Source organism: Eschrichtius robustus, chromosome 13 (genome assembly GCF_028021215.1).
Source record: "Eschrichtius robustus isolate mEscRob2 chromosome 13, mEscRob2.pri, whole genome shotgun sequence".
In the NCBI taxonomy this organism is placed as follows: Eukaryota; Metazoa; Chordata; class Mammalia; order Artiodactyla; family Eschrichtiidae; genus Eschrichtius; species Eschrichtius robustus.
In genome coordinates, this window is record NC_090836.1 from 22,759,134 (window position 1) to 22,776,817 (window position 17,684).

The 17,684-nt window shown below is 39.7% G+C and overlaps 1 protein-coding gene across 2 annotated transcripts in view; it reads right to left on the reverse strand.

The window, feature by feature from the left end:
• ITPR2 (inositol 1,4,5-trisphosphate receptor type 2) overlaps positions 1-17,684 on the reverse strand; it is a 524,186-nt gene that overhangs the window by 376,230 nt on the left and 130,272 nt on the right. For both annotated transcript variants that reach the window (XM_068561342.1, XM_068561340.1), the window contains 2 exons: positions 5,191-5,342; positions 129-228 (listed from right to left, as the gene is read on the reverse strand). In XM_068561342.1, coding sequence (XP_068417443.1) covers positions 129-228; positions 5,191-5,342 — 252 coding nt within the window. The remainder of the gene's footprint in view (positions 1-128; positions 229-5,190; positions 5,343-17,684) is intronic.

The following is a 17,684-nucleotide window of genomic DNA, read 5'->3' on the forward strand; positions in this document are numbered from 1 at the left end:
GCTTGATGAAATTAATTGCAATAATCTCTAATACTGGTGAAGCTCAACTGTAAGAACATGTCAGTCACCCCCTAATCCTATTCACACAACATTTGGCTGAAAAGTAAACCATTCTCAGCAACATTTACCTTCAACATAACAGGCCTCTCTTCTTCTGTGTCTATGGGGATGCTAGTACTGGTTACCCACGTGTTTGTACATAAATGTCTTAACCGAACGTATGAATTCCTAAAAGCAAAAGAGCATTAAAAACACAGATTATAAAAAATTAGCACACTTACATATCAACATATTCACCAGTTTCATACATGATATGAATATAAATATATTTTTAGACTAGTAACTGACTCAAGCGTAGATCAGTCTGGTTTAAGGGGAATGTCTGAACTACAGGCTATTTCAAAGCATGCAGCATTATTACATCAACGAGTGGTTCTCAAAATCTGGTCCCTGGACCAGCAACCTCAGCATCACCTGAGAACTAGTTAGAAATGCAAATTCTGAGGCTTCACCCCAGTCCACTGAATCAGAAACTCTAAGGGTGAGATCCAACAGGATTTTACCAGCCTTTCCAGGCAATTGTGATGCATACTAAGGTAAGAAGCACTGACTGTGGAACCATCTGAGTTAAAACTGCCATCTGATTGTAGTCCCTTTTGTGGTTTAATCATCTGCACGTAAAAGTACACAGCGTGGTCGATCCTCGTTAGTCGCAGATTCCATACCTGTGAATTTGCCTACTCACAAAAATTTATCCGTGACCCCAAAATCAATACTTGGGCCACTTTGGAAGTCATTCTCAGACATGCACGGAGTGGCAAAAAATTTGATTCCCTGCCACTCACATTCCCAGTGAGGCTGAACAAGGCGATGCTCTTCCTTCTTGTTTCTGCTCTCATACTGTCAACAAGTGTCTTTTTGTGGTCTGTTTGGTGCCATGTTTTTCACCGTCTATTGTCAGTGAATTCATTGTTTAAAACAGTCCTAAGCATAGTGCGGAAGTGCTGTCTTGTGTTCCTATAGAGCAAGGATGTGATGCGCATTACAGAGAAAATAACTCAGAGATGCTTCATTCAGGCATGAGTTACAGTGGTGACGGCCATGAATTCAACACTAATGAAACAATATATATTAAATAAGGTGTCTTTAAACAAAAACACATATAAGACAAGGTTGAGTATTGACTGATTGACAAAAATATTGTGCCCAGAGGCTTGCAGGAACCTAACTCTGCATTTCCCTTAGAAGCAATGGGTCAGTATTTGCTAATTCATGTTCCAGAAATAATAAGAATCAACTATATGTGAACTGAGAGAGAGTGCATAAGAAAGGACGGCTAGGGCTTCATCCAGCTCAAATATTATCATTTTTAGTGAATCTATTATCGTTATTTCTTTAACAAAATGGATAAAGTATCTACTAAAAGAAAACCACTGAGGTAAGTTCTCTGCCTTCAAGTTGCTGAAAGTTCAGTAGGAAAGATAAGATAAATAAATCATATAACATGAGGCAGAAAGCATTAAGGCCAATAAGAGAAAATCAAATAAAACGCCAAGGACTTCAGGGAAAGAGATTCATTCTCAAACATCATGATTCTTCTCATTCATAAAGTAGATAAAATAGAGATTGAGTTAATGCACCGAATAAAAGGTCTTACAAGCAATTTTTGTTAGCAGTAACTAGAGAATGGGTAACTGACCATTCTGGTGAATGCAGTGGTAGTCCCACACCTGGTCCCTCTCGTGGTATTTCTAAAAGAGCCCCCCGCAAAGATCCACCTTGTCGACTATCAGGTAAAACAAAAGAACATATTCTAGAGGAAATAATACCCACAGGACTAAAAAAAAATGCCGCCAGAAAGTATAGAGTCTGCTCTTCCAGGGGAAACCGCTGCGAAACACGGTATGTTTGTAATTGATGTTCTGTTGTCCTGCACAGAGGTGCCTGCTATACCGCCTATCACACTTGGAACGAAATATTAGAATGCTTTAGCAAGACATGAACAAAGTTTCAAATAAATTAAGTGCAAAAAAAGAAATAGAGATTGTTTCAAAAATCTAAAACAGCAAAGGTCCAATCCTTGTCCAAATAATCAGCAAAGGTCCAAGCCTGAAATACCTCTGTATTACCACTTATATTCTGCATGGAATTATACAGGAGATGTCATTTGGACTCAGGTATCTTCCCCATTGTATTGATATTTTAAGCATCTGGAAAGTGGGGCCATAGCTTATTCAGCTCTGTGTCGTTCCCCCTATTCTTACTCCTGGACCTTCTATAGCTGCTTATGGAGTCAACCTAGATGGCTGGGTTCCAAACTAAAGAGGCTACACTTGAGCATAATAACCTGCAATTTCCAAGAATTTTGGAAATGAATTAACTCTTTAGGACCCACACCACATAAATCCATTGTTAAAATCTTGATATAATCTGAATGTCTAAAATATGAAGGCATAGTAGCATAGTGGTTAAGCGTACAGATTTTGAGTTCACACAATCCAGGATCAAATTCCACTTCCTGAGCTTGACAAGGATCAATCAACCTAATCACACTAAGCCAGTGGTTCCCCAACTTGGCTACACATTAGAATCACCTGGAAAGCTTTTACAACCCTATTGCCCAAGTTGCACCGCACACCATTTAAATCAGAATGTCTGGGAGTAAGAGGAGGCATCAGTACTTTTTAAAGATCCCCGGATATTCCAATGTGCACCAAAGACTGGGAACCACTGCTCCAAGCCCTTGATACTTAAAAGTCTAGTCCACAAACCAGGAGCATCAGCATTATCTGAGGGTCTGTTAGAGATGCAGACCTCAGACCCCACCCTAGACCAAGCAGATCACAATCTGAGCTGTCATCAGATCCCCAGGTGGTTCAGTACACATTAAAGTGTGAGAAGCATTGATTATAGAGTGTAAAGTTTGAGAAGTATTTGACCCCGCATTGGAATCACCTGGGTACTGATTTTTAAAAGTAAAGCCTGCGTCCTGCCCCCAAGACTCTGATTTCACTGGTCTTGGTGTGGCCAGAGCATGGAGAGGGCGCAATGCTGCCCAGGTGATTCCAGTTTAGAGCCAACTTGAAAAGCACTGCTCTAAGTCCTTAGTTCCTGATCTGTAAGAGTAGCTGCCAGCATTAAATAAGACATTTATAAAGAAGCTGACATAGTGCTTAGCACACAACAAGCGCTCCAGAGTTATAATAGTAGTCATTATTAAGTGTTAATTAGTGTTAGCTTTAAAACAATTAATGACAAATGAATCTATGTTAATACAAAATTCTGTTCTATACTGAGAAAGGCTTCAGTAGTTCTGAAACAGTAATAGATGAACCCTTCCATAGAAAGTGAGGCTCAGGGGCTTGTCTTGGGTCTAGTCACATTAGAGTAAGATCTTTCTATCATTTCCCTAAGCAAACTTTCTTGGTTAGAGTTCAAGAAGGACTCTATTCTTGCTGAGTTAAAATCTAAAATGAATAGTCAGAGTAAGGATTTATTAAGATGCAATACTCAGAAGAGAAGGTCAAAGACCTGCATCAGCCCAAACCTTCAGAGGGGATTTCTTTACAGGCTTCTATTGGTACAACAGAGTGAGAGATGGCTCATATAAGGCCAAGATTCAGCTACATTTCTCCCATCCAAGTATAAACCAGGTCCGACTCTGCTTAGCTTCCAAGATCAGACAAGACTGGGCACATTCAGGGTGGTCTGGCCGTGGTCTCAGCTACATTTCTCATGAATGAGAACAGCCATGAAACAGCCCAGGAAGTCCAAGGAGCAGTGTTTCCTGGCAGTGTTAGTACAGCAACTTTTTACCTCCCCTGAAAGTAACCTACACAATAATGTCTGCATTTTGAGCAGGCACCTTCAGCCTAACCACTGCCATCTGCCCAAGGCCGAGACAATCATGCTGGATCAAGGACAATTTAGAACCATTCCACTAGACCTGAATATATGGGCAAAACTCCTCTATGCATCTAGAGATCGTATCAGAGTGCTGCTGTTGGAAAGTAGACAGCTCTAGGCAAAACAAAAAAATCTTAATTAAAATAATCAAATCCAAGTGAAAGAATGTAAAATACTCTCTTACATTAAGTTCTGACTGCCTCATTAACAATCTCCTTTCCCCTCCCTCACTGAGGGCCAACTGGTCTCTTAGCTGGTCCTTCAGCACACCTAGTAAATCTCAAGATTCTTCCACTTTGTGTTCCTGCTGCTTGAAACACTTCTCCCATATGGAGAGGATTTGACCCTTCAAATCATTCAGATCTTTTCTCAAATGTCCTAAATCAAGAGGTCTCATAATAGAACTCCCCATACTCTTAAATTTTTCTTCAAAGCGTTCTTATTACTTCACCTTATATTTTATGTTTATTTGTTTATTGCCTCCCACTCCCATTTGAATTTAAGTTCATAACCAGTTTGCTCATGGTTTTCTTCCCAATGCCAAGGGCAATGCCTGGAATGGAATTGATGTTCAATAAAGGTTTGTTGACGGAAGGACTTCCCTGGTGGTCCAGTGCTTAAGAATCTGCCTTCCAATGCAGGGGACGCGGGTTTGATCCCTGGTCGGGGAACTAAGATCCCACATGCGGTGAGGCAACTAAGCCCACCTGCCGCAACTACTGAGCCCATGCTCTGCAGCCCCTGCCACAACTAGAGAGAAGCCCGTGTGCCGCAACAAGGAGCCCGTGCACCACCACAGAAGATCCCACATGCCACAACAAAGATCCAGAGTGCTGCAACTAAGAACCAACGCAGCCAAATAAATAAAATAAATAAATTTTTTAAAAAAGATTTGTTGACCGAATGACTAAATAAATGAACAAGTGGATGATGAGTGAATGAAATTTGAAATTTGACATAATAAAAATAAATGCCATGACTATTAATGGAAATGCTTCTAGATCATTTTTTACTTTAGTAACCACAGGCCATATAAGTAATAAGAATAAATAATTTTTATGAATCTTTCAGAATTTCTTTTGTCCTGCACATTTGAATTTTTAAGAATAAAACAAACTATGTTAATCTACTCACAAAAGAGGAATGATTTTTTTAACTCTTGTTCTTCACTTATGCCTGCTCTCTTGATATCACAAAAATTATACTAAGATTATGATTTTAATTCCTTACCTGCCAGTAAAATTATTCAGAGAAACACTATTGTTTAACCATATTTTTTTTTACCTTGGGACCAGGCAGTCCGCTCTCTGAAGAGTTGTGGCATCCAGTTCAAAAAGGGATGCAATGTCATTTCCATGTGGGACTGAGACCAAAGTGTACATGATCTTCTCCCCTGCCTGGCGTTTCTTCTTTGAAGTTGGAAGATCTCCATCTCTCTGTGGAGGAAGTACAAGGTTTTTTACTTTTATATGTTTCTTACTAAACTCTCCAATTAATTGGAAGATAAGTTTTAAATTTGCATTTATTTCTTCATTGGATTATAGTGAGGTCCAGTTCACATCATCCAGAAAGAGCAGATCAGGCCTGAGAGCCTTTCAGGTAATTATTATTAACGGTGATAAGTCACACACTCCAGAGGGGTGATTTGACCTGGGCAAGTTATCAAGGCACTAACAGTCACAATAGTTCTGATCCCTTCCCTGGTATTAAACCTATTATCACAGTAGTAATTTTGACCACTCCACATTTAAAACAAACACAGAGAAGAAGCAGTGTGTTGAATCATCTAGAGTTCATAAATTAAAGAGTAAGCATGGAAGTGTTTCAGAGTTCCTGCCTAACTCCCAAAAATCATTGGGATATTAACTTGGAGGGAAGGGGAATCAACAGCAACATTCCCATTCAGTTCATCGGCTCATTCCATTAGATCCCAGAACATACTATAATGGCATATAAAGTGAAATTAAATGGAATAGAAGCCTTCAGGATGATGTGAAATGCAGTCAGTATTTCTAGTACACTCCTACCATTTTAAGCAGAAAACAACACAAGACTGATGATTATGTATTTTCACTCGAACTTCCCCAAGTTCCAGTGTCCCATGGAAGAATCTGATGTATAAGAAAACCAAAACATGATACAGCAAATGTAATATAAGCTTGGTAATAAAGTACATAAATATAATTACTTACATATAATTATTAAATCAAATTAAATTTTAAAATGAGAGAGAAAAATTGTCATTGTACCATCACAGGAAGTTGAAAGAAAATAGGTGGGAAGGGATGCTCAAAGGCAAATGAAAGCCATCCATATCCAAAGACAAGCATTTCTTTAAAGGCTGCCACGACAATGAAATACTACACTGATCATTCCAAAACATTCACTTGAAGCTCCATCCCAAGACTGTGAAAATCATTTTCCTTGGATCAGTAAACCCTTGCAGTTTCATGCTGGTGTCTTCTGTAAATGGTGCACAAATTGGTAGCACCAGTTAACTGTGAATGGGCAGAGGAACTGCCAGTGTTCTTAAGAAGGAACAGGATTGCTATCTGCTAAATCTCACATAGGCTAGCAGTATCTGGTAGCTCTTGCCATCTTTGATTTATATGTTTTCTGCAGAGATCTAAGTTCAGACTTATATGAAGACAGGGGTCTGGAAAACTCTCCCCAGGTGGTTTAACCCCCATAACAGTTGTTTCTTACCAGCAAATATGAACTATGTTCATTCATCAGAAAAAGGTATACTTAACTTACTATACACTAGAAGTGAGTATAGGGAAATAGGAAAGAAGGAAATGAAAAAGCAGTAAGCAAACTCCACTTCTGAATTTATACAAAAGTTCTCACAATACCAAAACAATTGCTTTGACTGTTCTCACTAATCTTACCACAAAAATTTAAGAGAGAGGAAGATGAGCATTATTTCCTTTAAACAAAGACATGAGTGCAGTTACCTACAGGAGATGAAGGATGAGTGAAGGAGAGAAGGGAAGAGGATGGAGAGGGGGGAGGACCAGAGTAGAAAAAGGGGGAGGGAAGAAGAGGGAGAGAGGAAGGAGGGAGAGGAGGTGGAGAGGAGGGAATAAAAAGGGAAAAAGGAGGGGGGAAGAGGAAGGCAAGGGGAGCAGTGGGTGCTATAGTGAATGCTCAACCCCAAATTCAACTAGCCACGCCTCAGTCCAAATTAACCAAAGCCAGCAGCCTGGTCTGCAGCCCTTAAGCACTGAATGAGACACTTCTCAAAGGGCAGGCATGAACTCATGGTTAAGAACCTCCTTCCCTGGTGGCACAGTGGTTAAGAATCTGCCTGCCAATGCAGGGGACAAGTGTTCAAGCCCTGGTCCAGGAAGATCCCACATGCTGTGGAGCAACTAATCCTGTGTGCCACAACTACTGAGCCTGTGCTCTAGAGCCCGTGAGCCGCAATTACTGAGCCCGCGTGCCACAACTACCGAAGCCCACACGCCTAGAGCCCATGCTCCACAACATGAGAAGCCACCGCAATGAGAAGCCCGCCCACCACAACGAAGAGTACTGCCCGGTCGCCACAACTGGAGAAAGCCCGCGCGCAGCAACGAAGACCCAATGCAGCCAAAAATAAATAAATAAAATAAATAAATTTATTTTTAAAAAAAGAACCTTCTTTAGGTCTTCTGAAAAAATTCTCATGGGTCAGGAGACCCATTTCACAGTGATCTGCGTTGAGGGCATGGAAATCTGTGAACTAAAGACAACAGTCTTTGAAGGGCAAAAACACCATCACATCCTGAGAGAGGAAAACCTAAATGTCTTTAAATAACCCAATGAGATTAGTCTGGCCAGACAAATAAGTCGGGAAAGAAGGCTGCCTGGGTAACATAACAGCTTAGGCTCATGGAATCTCAAGCTCGGGAAGGATCTTTATAGATCATCTCTGTGAGCTAAAAAGACTTCTTCCAAATAAATCTCTGGCAGCAGCTAGTCTAGTGAAATACTATAACTTGGAATTTATTCCTTTGGGTCTTGAAAACATTAGTCTTTAATTATTCCCTACTGAAATTTAGACAGCCTTTGTACAGTTTTGTTTATTTCCTATATTTCAACTCTCACAGTGGGTTGGGAGAAAGAGTCTAAAGAAAGAGAAATAGCTGGAATGAGAAAGTAGGAATGAGGGAAGGAGAAAGAAAGGGAAATGAGTGTGGACACTAGAAGAAAAATAGTGGTGTGCAAGAAAAATATGACACCAAAGGCAATTTCCATGAAAGAAATAATTGATAAACTGGTTTTCATGAAAACGGGTTTCTTCTGCTCTGTGAAAGACACTCTCAAAAGAATGAGAAGATGAACCACAGACTGGGAGAAAACTGTTGCAAGAGACATATTTGATAAAGAACTGGTGTCCAAAATATACAAAGAACTCTTAAAATTCAATAATAATAAAACAAATAATCCAATTTTTAAATGGGCAAAAGACCTGAACAGACACCTCACCAAAGATGACATACAGGTGGTAAATATATACATGAAAAGATGCTCAACATCAAATGTCATTAGGGAATAGCAAATTCTCTAATGAGGTATCACTCAAAACAATGAGATACCACATACACCTATTGAATGGCCAAAATCCAAAACACTGACAACACCAAATGCTGACGAGGATGTGGAGCAACATGAACTCTCATTCATTGCTGGTGGGAATGCAAAATGGTCCAGCCACTGTGGAAGACAGTTCAGTGGTTTTACACAAAACAAAACACACTCCATACCATATGATTCAGCAATCATGCTCCTTGTTACTTACCCAGATGAACTGAAAAGCTATGTCCACACAAAAACTTGCACAGCAGCTTTACTCATAACTACCAAAACTTAGAAGCAACCAAGAAATCTTTCAGTAGGTGAGTAGGTAAATAAACTGTGGGACATCCAAACAATGGAATGCTATTCAGCACTAAAAATAAATGAGCCATCAAGTTATGAAAAGACACAAAGAAACCTTAAATGCATCTTGAAAGAAGCCAATGTGAAAAAGCTATATACTGTGTGATTCCAAATATGATATTTGGAAAAAGCAAAATTATGGACACAATAAAAATATACTGTGAATATACTTCCAGGGATTGGGGGAGGGAGGGATGAATAGGAAAAACACAGAGGATTTTAAAGGCAGTGTAACTATTCTGTATGATCCTATAATGGTGGATACATATCATTATACTTTTGTCAAACTGATAGAATGTACAACACTGAGAGAGAACCCTAATGTAAACTATGAACTTTGGGTGATAATGATGTGTCAAGGCAGGTTTACCAGCGTAACAAACGTACCCCTCTGGTGAGGGATGTTGACAGTAGGCTGTACTTGTGTGCTGGCAGGGGTATGTGGGAACCCTCTGTACCTTCCACTGGATTTTGCTATGGATCTAAAACTCTCTTTAAAAAGTGTCTATTAAAAAAAAAACAGCCTGAGAGAAAATATTTGTAAATTATATATCTGATAAGGGACTTGTATCCAGAATATATAAAGAACACTTACAACTGAACAGTTGTAAAGACAAATAACCCAATTAAAAATTGAGGAGGGACTTCACTGGTGGCGCAGTGCTTAAGAATCTGCCTGCCAATGCAGGGGACGTGGGTTCGATCCCTGGTCCGGGAAGATCCCACATGCCGCGGAGCAACTAATCCTGTGTGCCACCACTACTGAGCCTGCGCTCTAGAGCCCAAGAACCACAACTACAGAGCCCGCGTGCCACAACTACTGAAGCCCGTGCACCTACAGCCCGTGCTCTGCAACAAGAGAAGCCACCACAATGAGAAGCCTGTGCACCACAATGAAGAGTAGCCCCCACTCGCTGCAACTAGAGAAAGCCCACGCACAGCAACAAAGACCCAACGTGGCCATAAATAAATAAATAAACAAACAAACAAACAAACAAACAAACAAAAATTGAGGAAAGGATGTGACAACATTTCTCCATAGAAGACATACAAATGGCCAAGAAGTGCAGGCAAAGGTGCTCAATATCATTACTAATTAGGAAAATGTACTAGGATGGTTATAGTCAAAGACACAGACAATAACAAGCGTTAAGATGTGGAGAAATTGTAGCACTCATATATTGTTAGAGGAACACAAAATGGTATAGCCACTTAGGAAGAGTTTGGCAGTTCCTCAAAATGTTAAACATATAACAAGCAATTCTAATTCTAGGTATCTACCCAGGAGAAATGAAAGTATATGACCCCACAGAAACGTGCACTGAATGTTCATAGCAGCTTTACTTATAAAAGCCAGAAAGTAGAAATAACCATCATCCAAATGATGGATAAACAAAATGTGGTACATGTACCAAATGGAATATTATTTGGCCATGAAAAGGAATGAAGTACAGATACATGGTACAACCTGCATGCACCTTGAAAACATTATGCTAAGTGAAAGAAGCCATGAAAGAAAGGCCATATATTGCATGATTCCACCTATGAAATGTCCAGAAAAGGCAAATTCATAGAGACAGTAGATCCAGGTTGCCAGGGGCTGCTAATGGATACAGGCTTTCTTTTGGGGGTGGAAAAAATGTTCTAAAATTAGATAGTGGTTATGGTTTTACAACTCTGTGAATATACTAAAAACCACTGATTTGTAATTCTAAACATGAGAATTCTTATGGTATGTGAATTATATCTCAATAAAGCTGCTGAAGGAAGGGAGGAAAGAAAAGAGAGGGGGGAGGGAGCAAAGATGGGAGAGACAGGGAGATAGAGGGGGAGGGAGGGAAGGAACAAATGAATGAACAAACTAACTAAAACAATGAAAAAAAAGTGTGTTGTTGCATTGATCTCTGCCATGCAGCTCAACATGAAAATCCAGGTGTTATACTAAGATATGGATAGCAAAGGAGCAGTTTTCCATGGAGGCTCTGAAATGTAATGGTGACACAGGAATCACACTTCTGCCTGACCCCAAATAACTGAGTCAAGAAGGTCTTAAGAAGATCTACACAATCTTCTTACGTAGGGCCCAGTAGAATGCCATGTGCAACTATGAACTCCTTCCCAATGGTAAAAATGGTGGTGACATCTGAAATTGAAGATAATAGTCACTATGATGAGGAAGAAGGCAGAGAAAGAGGAAGGGGGAGATTTAAGAAGAGGAAGTGCTAATTCTAAAAGAAAGAAAAGGAAGTTTGTTTTTTATTACATCTTAACATGAAAACTTGGGGAGAAAAAGACAAGGAGAGTTACAGTCACAAATAAATATTATGAAAGAGCTCTTTTCTGGATTTGGCAATGCTATTGCAGCCAAAAGAAAGAACCACCAACATAATGAGTGTTATTAATACATGTGAGGGAAGATTGCCTCAGAATGTAAGAATGCAAAAATAATGGACGAGATCAGTCAGTTGTAGAAAAAAACTAAAAGGATTTTTGGGAATATGTAGGCACAGGGATTTGAGCACAAGTGGTTTAAATGGAGTATTAGAAAGGTACAATTAAAATATGATTTTAGCTAAGGAAAATAAAATCTAATCAATTACATTGAACCATACTTGAAGAAAGGCTTTATTAACAGAAGATAAGCATGTAACCTAAACAAACGGAGAGTCAATGAACAAGAATTTGACAGTTTCTCTCACCGCAGGCTAGGGTAGATGAAACAAATTAGTATTCCAGTTTTCCTGGAAGAATTCCATATCCCTGAAAGGCATGTGTGTCATCTAATTTCCTGAGCTCTCCACACCAATCTTCTAATCATAAGTTAGCTTTTGATATAGATTTTCCTTCAGGGAAAATGCACTAACTGACCCAAGGATTTAGATCTACTTAGCAACTGACAGTTGGCACTGTGGTTTATACATCAGTCATTTGTGAATTCATTTAGTGGAATCAATCCTCCTGTATGTACTGTCCTTTTCCCCCTTTTGAAAAGCTAATAAAATGAATTTTAGACTTATAAAAGGCGAGCAGATTCAGGTTCCAAGAGATTGCTCTCCTACCCCATCTCCCTTGGTAATATCTCCCTGTGGGATCCCGATAAGAATAGTCAAAGACCTCTCTATTTTGATACTCTTACAGTGAACAATAAAAATCTTTTCCATAGAGAAACCTCACTTATTAGCTAAGTGAGTTAGTCACTTAGTTAGTTAGTCACTTTAGTTAGTTAGTCACTTACTAACTAAAAGAGGTCACTCTAAATTACTCATACTATTTAAGACCTGTGGTTTAATTTTAAGTACCTAGGATAAGTGAAATGTACCCCCAAATAACTTGCTTAGGTCTTTGAGGAAAAAAGCTTTAATGAATAGATAAGTTCCATTTATAAATAGCATAACAATTGTTTATGTGTGAATAAGATCTTCTAACACATTTAGAAGTTTTTTAAAACAGGGCTGTAGTCTTAAGCATTCTGCTATTACTCTCTTGTACTCCGTTAATTTGCTTAACAAGCTGTCATAAGCAGTTTGACAGTAAACTTCAAGCCAGCCCCTTGGAATTTTTTAAATAATGAAATATGAATAATGAGTTATAAGTATACAGTTTTTAAATAAATGGATCAAGCTTCAATATCAAGAAAATTAATATTGTATTTCTACAATATGAAGGCAGTTCTGTTCAAAATTGTGTGCTTGTGGCTTTTGTTTATGAACCCACATCTCTTTTTAAGTAAGAAAAAAGACCCCAAAACACTAGTTCTCTGCAGAGAATTACAGAAGCACACTGCCCTCCCTCTTTGCATCATGAAAAGACATTAAGGTACAACAGAGCTTAAACAGGTGTTAAATTTAACAGCATCTCAGTCTCCAAAACACTCTCAATTTAGGGAATGCAGGGCTGCAGAATGTTAACCTAGTCTGCTGGGCTTTTAGAAAAACTAGCATTTTCACTTGGAAGGAAAGGCACACAGCCTCGCAGATTCTACAAACTGAAAATCCCGTATGAGAAGCCAGAGTATGCTAATGGCTCGCCAGCTTCTCTAGCTCCTGGGGGCCCTGCCCGCGGCGCACGGCAGGGAGCCTCCCGCTACACCTTCTCCGTTGCCTCATTTGTGAGTCATCGCATTTTCAGCAGAGACATCACGTAGCAATTCTGCTGTGAGGAGCCAGAGACATTCGGTAAGAAACAATGTATGCGTTTTCAGGGCTGATTCAGACCTGTGGCCACGGCAGCATAACGATGTGTAGGCATCTGTGTTTTGGTCCAGACCCTCTGCGGCTCTCACTGCAGACTTTCTGGAACAGACACAACCCTGCCATTTAAAGCTGCAAACACTTCTTCTCTTGCCACGGTTCCTTGACAATCGGGTGCTCTCACACTAATTCCCAATATGACCCTTTTTTCTTGCTTTTCCTTATCATCTTACCACTGATGAATACATAGTAAAACTCAAAGAAATCTGCGGGTCTTCTTTCAGAATCTGGTACCCTCCCCCAAAAGAAAAATCCTACAGAATAGGATTTTCAAGTCTATTTCAGCAAAGTTTCATGCTTCCTAGAACATTTCTGTTTAATGTATGTTTTTGCACAAAGACGGATGGTTCTCAAAGGGAGAGAGTTTGGCTCCCCAGAGACATTTGGCAATTTCCAGAAACACTTTTAGTTGCCACAACTTGGGCGGGGGATGGGGGATGGAGAACAGGGAGACCACTCCTGGTGTCTAGTGAGTAGAGCCCAGAGATGCCGCTAAACATCCTACAATGCAGAGAACAGCCCGACCACAACCAAGAATGATCTGGCCCGAGTATCAATATATCAGTATTGTTGAGGCTGAGGATCCCCAGCACAGACAAAAGACGTTCCCTGGAAAAATCAGATCACATTCCACATAAATAAGGTAATGTTAAAATGGGTGGTATTATTCCAGAAAAATCTCCTTCAAAGAGCCATTTGAAAAGATGCCGGTTTTCACGGAGAGAAAACTAACGACTTTCAGGTTCCCAGCTGGGCTTGATACAGTTCCAATATTTACAGGGTCCCTGTGGATGCTGTACATTTGTAAGATTGGAAATAACAGGCTTCTTTGTAGAATAAATACAGCTATTTGGGTCTTAATGGGAGCTCTGACACACTCCGCCTCATTTCAGCGGCACCATCCATTAACCTCTGAAACTTCAAAAATGGAAGGCAACATTTGATAAAGGTTTCTAAATTACAGGAAAACTATTAACTGGATATTAAATAGACAACATAGGGAAAATGAGGAAAGAAAATAATTAGCATGGTGACAGGGAACTCAGTGTTACTGGAACCCAGATCTGAGGTGAGATAGCATTGTTTTGGGAAACTGATTTCATTTTTCACAGGCTACACTCTAAATGCTCCTCTGTTTTCTTTTTTAGACAGAAACATCATTATTGCTAAGTGGTAAATGGTGTATAGAATGAGAAGCCATATTGTTAGCTTTACTGTTCCATATTCTCAGTTTTATTTACTTTCAAGCTAGGGGTTTCAGAGAGAATGAAATCAGATGTCTCCAGTTGGATATGTCTCTGAGGGGACAGAGGAGATCCAGTCATAAAATCCTACAACAAAAGCAAACCCACCTATGTTGTATGCAATTAAAGTATTGGTAGTAACACTGCTTAAACAGAAGAGCGCTCTTTCTCACCTTTAAAGGAGGATAAAGAAACTGTACTTCAGAACACAAAGGAAAAAAATTTAGCAAGTCTAATCAAAAGCTTGATTAACACAAAGAGTAAATTTCACCATGGATTTATTACTTATTTCTATGCTCTGTGCTGGTCCATAAACCTTCATTCACTATATTCTCCCCCTCAGCTCTGCCCAGAATCATCAGGAGCGTCTCCAAATGGTATGTAGCCAAAAGGAGATGAGCCAGAGATTTAATTCAATTGCACAGTTTGAAGCTTTGATATGATGCCCTTTAAATAGAAACAACTTACATTTTTAGCCTACTAACATCTTTTATTCAGAGAGTTTTCCATTTGTCGGCTGGCATTTTATCCCCATGGCATGCAGGGCAAACATCCTTATCCTATCAGACAGGTGAAGAAACTGAGTCTCAGGAAAGCTATCTGACTCGTCCAAGGCTACACAAGTTCACGGTGGTGCTACAGTAGAGCTCCGCTGTCTCTATAGCATGCTCAAGAAGTCACATAGAATATCACAGAAATAAACCTTGACAAAGAGAAAAGCAGTCCCCGACATCCGACAGCTGGCCTGGTGTATGAGCCGGGCCTTGGTGTTGCTAGGAGCTGGCCTGACACTCAAGCTGGGCCATGGTGTTCTCCTGGTGAATATGGACAATTTCACAAAACAGCAACACCAGACAAGGTCACTTCATGACTGGAATGGATCAAGACAAAACAACACCACTCCGTAACCATATCTGAACACCGACAGACTGTGAACATTGTTCAAGCCACAAAAAACGACAATCCTGCTCCTCTCCTCTAGCGAATATGAGCGACTGCTGCTTCTTTAGCAATTATAGATCTAGCCTGCCCTACCCACAGATAAAATGTATTAAGATACCTCCTCTTCCTGACAGCATTCCCATCCACAGCAAAGCCCCGCTTCTTTAAATCTTCCCCAAAATCAATCGCACAAGCCCAGTTCCTATAAGACGTTTTTTCTAACACCTTCTTACTGAGAAGCAGCGCAGTTCCCCATAGTGTGCGTGCAGTGAGTTACAAACACCACTTGTATGGGTATTTTCCTGGTGGTCTCTGGCTGGAAACCATTGAGACCATCGACAAGCTTATAGGAAGAACCAAAGAAACTATGATTCACACTTTGCTTTTTAAACATGGCTACTGATAGGATTTTCCTAAATCATAGGAAGGTAAGGACCCAACAATCCTGGTGCAGCTATTTGAAAACCAGGGGGAGAAAAGCCCACACAGGAGGATAAAATTGAATCATAAATAAAAGATCCAATGGATCTAACAAACCTACTTCTATATTTAAAGACATTTTGACACAAGTTAAAGTTTTCACTGGGTCAGTGACCTGATGCTTCAGCTTATTTCTATTGTAAACATGATAATCATATGGAGAGAGGAGTCAACCAGGATTGACTCAGGTCCAGAAATTCTTATTTGACCCATCTCCCCCATATCCTCCTAAAACGTAAATCTGTGCGCCAATGTAAAACAGTAGTCATTTTAATGAAACATTCCAACTGTTTCTATCAAAGAGCAGAATGTGGGGTGATGCAGTAATAATACCTACCCATTCCAAAAGGGATGGCAAAATTCCTAACAAAACTGTATTATAGACTGTGTCTATTTTATATCAAAATATCTGGCTAAACTGCTTTTAAAGAAATCCAGCCCTGCTGAGAGTCACACATAGAAAAGGCAGTAGACATCATGGGGCAGCGGACAGTAGCTGCAGGAGTAATCAGAAATATTGATATAACAACAACAATAAAAATGATTGATAATAGGAAACACCAAAAAAAAAAAATAGGAATCCAGAGCCTCCCATCGAGCCTCTTAGATAGCCTCAACCACCAGAGGACAGACAGCAGAAGCAAGAAAAACTACAATCCTGCAGCCTGTGGACCAAAAACCACACTTACAGAAAGATAGAGAAGATGAAAAGGCAGAGGGCTATGTACCAGATGAAGGAACAAGAAAAAACCCCAGAAAAACAACTAAATGAAGTGGAGATAGGCAACCTTCCAGAAAAAGAATTCAGAATAATGATAGTGAAGATGATCCAGGACCTCGGAAGAAGAATGGAGGCAAAGATCGAGAAGATGCAAGAAATGTTTAACAAAGACCTAGAATAATTAACAAACAAACAGAGATGAACAATACAATAACTGAAATGAAAAATACGGTAGAAGGAATCAATAGCAGAATAACTGAGGCAGAACGGATAAGTGACCTGGAAGACAGAATGGTGGAATTCACTGCTGCGGAACAGACTAAAGAAAAAAGAATGAAAAGAAATGAAGACAGCCTAAGAGACCTCTGGGACAACATTAAACGCAACAACATTCGCATTATAGGGGTCCCAGAAGGAGAAGAGAGAGAGAAAGGACCAGAGAAAATATTTGAAGAGATTATAGTCAAAAACTTCCCTAACATGGGAAAGGAAATAGCCACCCAAGTCCAGGAAGCGCAGAGAGTCCCATACAGAATAAACCCAAGGAGAAACACGCCGAGACACATAGTAATCAAAGTGGCAAAAATTAAAGACAAAGAAAAATTATTGAAAGCAGCAAGGGAAAAACGACAAATAACATACAAGGGAACTCCCATAAGGTTAACAGCTGATTTCTCAGCAGAAACTCTGAAAGCCAGAAGGGAGTGGCATGATATACTTAAAGTGATGAAAGGGAAGAACCTACAACCAAGATTACTCTACCCGGCAGGATCTCATTTAGATTCAATGGAGAAATCAAAAGCTTTACAGACAAGCAAAAGCTAAGAGAGTTCAGCACCACCAAACCAGCTCTACAACAAATGCTAAAGGAACTTCTCTAAGTGGGAAACACAAGAGAAGAAAAGGACCTACAAAAACAAACCCAAAACAATTAAGAAAATGGTCATAGGAACATACATATCGATAATTACCTTAAACGTGAATGGATTAAATGCCCCAACCAAAAGACATAGACTGGCTGAATGGATACAAAAACAAGCCCCATATATATGCTGTCTACAAGAGACCCACTTTAGACCTAGGGACACATACAGACTGAAAGTGAGGGGGATGGAAAAAGATATTCCATGCAAATGGAAATCAAAAGAAAGCTCGAGTAGCTATACTCATATCAGATAAAATAGACTTTAAAATAAAGAATGTTACAAGAGACAA